The 7,143-nt window shown below is 55.5% G+C and overlaps 1 protein-coding gene and 1 long non-coding RNA gene across 2 annotated transcripts; one reads left to right on the forward strand and one right to left on the reverse strand.

Moving 5' to 3' along the window:
* The first annotated feature begins 170 nt into the window (after positions 1-170).
* Positions 171-5,767, forward strand: ECM1 (extracellular matrix protein 1). The gene is given in 11 exon segments (XM_002919305.4): positions 171-369; positions 1,588-1,650; positions 1,734-1,835; positions 1,989-2,066; positions 2,163-2,243; positions 2,915-3,237; positions 3,502-3,876; positions 4,391-4,611; positions 4,780-4,867; positions 5,297-5,474; positions 5,477-5,767. Coding segments are annotated over 11 exon segments (1,629 nt in total). The 5' UTR covers positions 171-299; the 3' UTR covers positions 5,527-5,767.
* Positions 5,768-6,131: 364 nt separating this feature from the next.
* LOC109489648 lies at positions 6,132-7,111 on the reverse strand. The gene is made up of 2 exons (XR_002142692.2): positions 6,955-7,111; positions 6,132-6,737 (listed from the first exon to the last, which is right to left on the reverse strand). It is a non-coding gene; the product is annotated as an uncharacterized LOC109489648 (long non-coding RNA).
* Between the last annotated feature and the right edge of the window lie 32 nt (positions 7,112-7,143).

Consider the following 7,143-nt stretch of genomic DNA (forward strand, 5'->3'; position numbering starts at 1 on the left):
TGGGGATCATAAGAACACTCTCCTCCCTTCAGCCCTGTTTCCTCAGTCCACTTAGGAGACTTCAGGGTGAATTTGGGAGGAGTGGCCTCCAGAGGAGGTGCAGCTGGGACTGAGTCATGGCAGGAAATAGGAGGGAGGGAGTTATCCCCAGATGGCAGTATAAAAGGAGAAGGAACCAGCCCTGAGGTTCACAACAGCAGTCACACCAACCGGAGAAGCAGGCTGCCGGCAGCCCAGCCCTTCAGATCTGCCTGAGACGAGCCACCTCCTGGGTGCCACTGACCAGTCCTTGCCCCAGGATGGGGACCATGTCCAGAGCAGCCTTCGTCTTGGCCTGTCTGGCTGTTACTTCTGTAACTTCTGAGGGAGGTGAGTTGGGGTTGGAGCCAGCGCTTGGGAAGAGGCCTCGACCAGTGTGGGCATGGAGCCGGGGTCCAGCCACCCTCTAAATGGCTCTTCACCAGCAGGGTGATTGTATACCCGGCCTTGCATCTCTGAGCAGACCCAACGTGGGCCTGGGCACTGGGGCCTTTAAACAGGGAGGGGGGCAGGTGCACGGAAGAAGAGGGGTTCCTAGAGATTGCTGCCAGGAGACATAAAATTGGGAGTACAATGGACAACAACGGGTGGGTGGATTCCCAGGGTGAGGGGTTCCTGCCTCAGGAAGATGTATATATGGGGCCAATCAAGCAGGGAAGAGAGAAAGAATGGGGCCCCCAGGCTGCTCGAAACTGGTTTGCTGACCCAGAGGGCCTTGACTGACTCCTTGCCCGGTTAGAAGAGTTGAGAGGGTGTCCATCCACAGGGGACCAGACACAGTCCCTCTACTAGCGCACACACGTCTGCCGCATGCTGGACAAAATGCTACCAAGGGAAACTTGAGATCTGGTCCGAGTCTCTGTCAGGCATGTCTCGTCCTTCCTAGGTGCTAGTCTTCTGTGATTGTAGACCAGCTACAGGCGATTCCTTTCCCTGTGGCTGTGGGGCGATTTGCCTCAGGGGTCCTGAATCATCTCAGTCCCCAGGTCCTAACTCGAGACCTAAGCTGAGGAGGGTCTGGGATCAACTGAAGGGGAGGCACTCAAAGTCTGAGGTGGGCTCCTTATCAGAAGGTCCACAAATGTTTAAACAGCCTAGAGGAGGTGAGCAGATGAAGCCGCAACCAGTCCAAAGTCCAGACCTGCTCCTCTGGAAAACTTGAGAGGCTGAGAGGAGGAGAGCCCGGAAGCCCTGACGGAGAGACACTGACAGGAGATTAGGGCCTCCACCATCCCACTACCCCTATTCCTAGCCCCATATGTCACATTCCCTTCAGGCCTGGACCCGCGAGACCCAAGGCTTTGAGCCTGGTAGAGGTGAGGCTGTCAGAACATCACGGCTTTCTCAGAACCCAATTGGTCACACCTAGGTGGGTTTGGGCGGGGGTGGGTGGATTCATTAGGGCACATGGGACAGGAGCAATACAGAAGGACTGGCTGGTATCTTGGTCATCTTGCCTACACCCTTGACATCTACTGCCCCCACATCCTGTGCTTGGGACCAAGAAAGGGCTCCTCAAAACCACCCGACTCACCTTTCATCTTCCAGGCTCCGAGGCTCCAGGGCAGAGGGAGCTGGGGCCAGAGCCCCTCACCTACCACATTCAAGAAGGTAAGAGTTTGGGGGAGCAGCATGGGATGGGGGGTGGCTAGGAGAAACTGTCAGCTCTGACCATCTCCCCTCTTAACCTCTAGTTGGATATGCAGCACCCCCCTCCCCACCCCGGTCCCGAGCCCTCCCCATGGATCACCCTGACACCCCTCAGCATGGCTCCTATTTTGAGGGACAGAGTGAAGGTAAGTCCACCGTGCACCCCTCTCAGTTGCCCCTCCAGGTTTCTAGTCTGGCTTACTTCCCCTTCTTCAGATGGGGAGGGGTGAGAAGGCCCTGCCCATTACTTGCCCTGGCTGGAAGAAAGGGTGGTCTACTCACATACCCCCCTTCTATAGTGCAGCCTCCTCCCTCTCGGGAAGCCATCCCTGCCCAAGAGGAGTTGCCCCCTCCCCAGCTCCCCGTGGAAAAGCAAGGTGAGTGCTTGCCCATTTCCTCACCCCCAACCCGCCACAGTCTTGCTGACACCAGTCTGATCCTTGCTTCTTTGTGCCCTCACTCCTGTCTTGTAGTGGATCCCCCTCTCCCTCAGGAAGCCATCCCCCTCCAAGAAGAGCTGCCCCCTCCCCAGGTCCCTGTTGAACAGAAGGAAAGTAAGTGACTCCCTCTCCTCGTTACCCTCCTGCCTAAGGAGCATGGGCTTTTGGGGCTGTGCCACAGCTAGCTGTGTGACTTTGGGTAAGTTGTCTCTCCAAGCCTTAGTTTCCTCATACGTAAAAATGGGGAAATAAGACTTATTTTATAAAGTTATGAGATTAAATGGCATAAAAGCATTTATATTCACTTGCTTCTGTACTGACTTCCTCTTTATGAGTGGCAGCTGGCCAGGTCCCCCTCTTCTAGCCCATCCCAATATGGCTTCTGCTTAAACATCTCCTTCTATCCCAGTAGACCCACCTTTCCTACATCAGGAGGAAATGACTTTCCCATCTAAGCAGAGAGAGGGTGAGTGACAGCTGTGTTCTGTCCATCCCTCTGCTTTTTGTGCTCAGGACCCTGGGGAGGGAGGCAGGGAGCTTGAGCCTTGGGAAGCAGCAGAGGGAGCAGGTCTGATTTGTGGGGGCTATAAAAGGGACATCTTTCATGCCCCAGTTCTCTTTCCTTTCCATCAGTCATTCTGAAGGTAAAACCACAAGTTCATTTCTATCCCATATCCTCCCAACCCTTTCTCCTCAACCCCAAGTTCTTTCAATCTTCCCAGCTCATTCAGACTTTCTCTGTCCCTCTACTCATTCCCCTTCCCACTCTGTTTTCTCCGTTCTAGAAAAGCCAGCTCCTTTCATGGACCGTAGCCCCCCTGAGCCTGAGTCTTGGAATCCAGCCCTGCACTGCCAACAGGGCCGATCCCGAGGTGGCTGGGGCCACCGGCTGGATGGCTTCCCCCCTGGGCGGCCTTCTCCAGACAGTTTGGACCAGATCTGCCTTCCTAATCGTCAGCATGTGGTGTATGGCCCTTGGAACCTGCCACAGTCTGGCTTCTCCCACCTTACTCGCCAGGGTGAGACCCTCAATTTGCTGGAGACTGGATATTCCCGCTGCTGCCGCTGTCACAGCCGCACAAACCGCTTGGACTGTGCAAAACTCGTGGTAAGGGTTAGGCTCTTGATGCCAGGGGTGTCCTTTAACTTCCAAACAGTACGTGTATGTTGGAAGGACTTCTAGGCCTGGGTATGTAGGAAACTCAGGACCCTTTTCTTGGCCCTACCTTGGGCCTCCCCAGTGTGCTAGGAGGGCAGAGGACAGCCTCTGCTTCTTTCTTATCTACCTGCCCAGGGTCCTTTTCTGGAGCCTGGGAGGAAGACAGGAATGTGGACAATGGGCTGCTGGGCTGATCCATCCCTCTTGCTCTAGTGGGAGGACGCAATGACCCGATTCTGTGAGGCCGAGTTCTCGGTCAAGACCCGACCCCACCGGTGCTGCAAACAGCAGGGGGAGGCTCGATTCTCCTGCTTCCAGGAGGAAGCTCCCCAGCCACACTACCAGCTCCGGGCCTGCCCCAGCCACCAGCCTGGTATTTCCTCGGGCCCCGAGCTGCCTTTCCCCCCTGGGGTACCCACACTGGACAATGTCAAGAACATCTGCCACCTAAGACGGTTCCGTTCTGTGCCACGCAACCTCCCAGCTACTGACCCCATCCAAAGACAGCTTCAAGCATTGACCCGGCTAGAAGGGGAGTTCCAGCGCTGCTGCCGGCAGGGGAACAACCACACCTGTACATGGAAGGCCGTAAGTGGGCGTCCCGGTCCCAAGAGCCCGTCTGCCTGCCTGCTCATCTCCGACCTCTGATCCTGCTGATCCGTTCGTCCATGTACCTCCCCAGTGTGAGCACGCCTGCCCGTTCATCTGCTTGCAAGTGTCTGTGCATCCATTGTATTCGTCATTTGACTCTGTTCATCTTGAGCCTTCATCCTGCACTCCTGGTCTCATCCACCCTTGATCCCACACATGCACCCATGTGCCATCCACCCGTGCAGCTCTGGCCTTACCTGACCTCCTCGTCTACCATTCCAGCTCATGTCCTGTGACCAGCTCCAAGCCTCATTTGTGCTTCCATCCTTCCACCCTCCCAGCGCCATACATCCACGGCTGCCAATCCCAGTCCTCTGGTTCCTTGCCCTTCTCCTTTGGCCCCTGTGGGCGGGTCCTTCACCTCATAGCATACGGCAGTAAGAGAAGCAGAGGGTCAGAAGGGAAAGGGCCAAGTCTCCAGGCTTCTGACTTCCCTCTCTCTGGCCCGCAGTGGGAGGATGCCCTTGATGGATATTGTGATCGGGAACAGTCTGTCAAGACCCACCACCACTCGTGTTGCCACTACCCTCCTAGTCCTGCCCGCGATGAGTGCTTTGCCCGTCGGGCTCCCTACCCCAACTATGACCGGGACATCTTGACCCTTGACCTCAGCCGAGTTACCCCCAACCTCATGGGCCACCTCTGTGGAAATGGAAGAGTTCTTAGCAAGCAGTGAGTCTTGCCCAGTTCTTCCCCAACTCTCTTCCCTTCCCCAAAACCTCCCTTCTGGGCATCCTCTGGGGTACTCTTGGTAAGAGCAACACCAGGGTCTCCAGGCACCACTTCGATGCCTAGGGATGCAGAAAGACCCTGACCCCTTCCCCTTTCCTACCAACATAGTAAACAGATTCCTGGGCTGATCCAGAACATGACTGCCCACTGCTGTGACCTGCCGTTTCCAGAGCAGGCCTGCTGTGCTGAGGAGAAGGTGAGTGGGGGCAGAAGGAGGTCATAGTCTCCACAGAAAGGCAGGGGAGGGAGGAGAGAGGGCTACAACTCCAGCTACCCCTTCTCTTCAGTACCTCAGACTTGCTTACAGAAATAAAGAGGACTAGTGGAGAAGATCTTTTTTCTTGACTTCCGAAGTCTTCATTCCTGACCTGATCTGCTCCCCACCTCTAAGTTCTTATTATGCCTTTTCTGGGCCTCAAGCTTCAGGCATTTCCAGATGTGCACTTATGTCTGTCACAAGGAATCTAGCTGTGCAAGGCCGCCTTGAACTCTCTCTGGACCCCAGGAAAGGATTCAGGGAGATAGCACTAGAAGCTGAGGGAAGGGGGACTTTGAACACCCCAGTATTGATGCTTGACCTGGGGTAGCCCCCTCCCCATCATCTCTGCTTTACTTTTCTCCTCAGAAATCGGCCTTCATTGAGGACCTTTGTGGTCCCCGACATAACTTCTGGCGAGACTCTGCCCTCTGCTGTAACCTGAATCCTGGAGATGAACAGACCAACTGCTTCAACACTTACTATCTGAGGAATGTGGCTCTGGTGGCTGGAGAAAATGGGGATGACAAGAGCCAGGGAGAGCAGGGCCAACTCGGGGAAGAAATATCAGCCCCACCCCTGAGCCCAAGGAAGAGTGAGTCACCCCAGAGCCTTGGAGGATCAGATTGGGGGAACCCCACCCTCCTTGAACACTCATTACAGTAAACACCTCTTGGATTTGGTGTCCTCACTGTCTTTAACATCTCACAAACACACCCTCCTGAGCCTGCCTGGATCTTCTTCAGGACTGGCCTCTGAGGCCCACTGCCCTGTCCCTACTGACTGAGCACAACCACTCCACGGGCTGTGATGGTACCATAACTAAACAGCTTCACTTCACTATTTGTCATCTTGAATTTATTCACATATTTGACAAGGAGTGTCACCTTGTTAGCTAGCTATCATCATTTAAAGGCCAAAAAAAAAAAAAAATACTGTTTCATGTCTTTGGTGAGCCCCAAAAGTACCACAGCACACCCTAATATTTTCATTTAGTTTAATTTTATTTAGGGGGGCCCAGAGGGAGAGACAGAATCTTAAGCAGAACTGCACCGAGAGCGGAGCCTGATGCGGGGCTCCATCTCACAACCCTGAGATCATAACCTTAGCTGAAATCAAGAGTCCCACGCTTAAGACTGAGCCACCCAGGCACTCCCTAGCCTGACATTTTTAAGTTTTCACTTTGAGCCCTGGAGTCCACACCTTGATTCATTCAATATCCATTTATTGAACACTTCAATGTGCACTATGCTACAGCAGGGGATAAGCCCCTTCCGTCAAGTTGCTCACATCCCAGGAGCCTTTGCAGGTGTGATAAGGGCTGTTGCATGGGGCTGCCAGATTGCCAGTATTCTCGGGGTACCAGATAAGGCGCTGAGAAGGGGGAGCAGGGCTGAGGGCAATATGAGTACACGGAAAGCCTCTGTGGGGTTGAGGTCAGAGCTGCTCTAGGAGAAGCAGAAGGTACAACGGGCAGGGACAGCCCAGGCAGAAGGACGGTCTGGAGGAGAAGCACAGAGGCTGAGAGCGCCCGAGCCTTTGGTGGTCTCCTCCGGAGACGTGGCTGCAGTGGTGAAGCAGGAGGTCCGCAAGGGTTTTAAGCGGAGCCTGGCGCCTCTGCTCACGAAGGCAAGGGCGGCCTCAAGCAGAGGTGGTGTTCAGGTTTGCCTTTCCCAACCTCCAGTAGACAGCCGAGCAGGAACCTGGGAGTCCAGTTCGGGGATATCTCGCCCATGCCTGAGGGGAGGGGGCTGGACCTCGGGGTGGCAAGATTCCCCGGCCCTTGGAGGCTGCTCCCAAGAACGCGGAGCTGGAAGAATCGAAATGGAGACTCGTAAGGACAAGTCCTCTGTGATTCTGCCGCCAGGCCAAGTCACCAGAAAGCGGGACCTCCCCGACCCCAGTTACGGCGGCGGAGGGTGAGGCACGACAGTCGTCCCAGCCCATCGAGGGACAAGCTGAAACCCAGCAGCCCCAAACAGACACCTCCCACTCCCTTCTCCCGAGCTTAGTATTTCTCTACTTACTCATACTTGGCACGGAGGGCTGCTTCTAACCAAGCTGCGTCTTAGCCGCTCCTTCGCCTGTCCATCAGCACCGGGCTCGACGCGCGAGCCAGAGCCGCGTGCTCCCGCCCCTGCGCCGGCCCTTGCCGCCTCGCGCTTGGGTCACGGGCTCGAAGAGCGTCACCGCGCCTGCGCGCCGTCTGGCGGCGG

The sequence above is a fragment of the Ailuropoda melanoleuca genome, chromosome 2, assembly GCF_002007445.2.
Source record: "Ailuropoda melanoleuca isolate Jingjing chromosome 2, ASM200744v2, whole genome shotgun sequence".
Classification (NCBI taxonomy): Eukaryota; Metazoa; Chordata; class Mammalia; order Carnivora; family Ursidae; genus Ailuropoda; species Ailuropoda melanoleuca.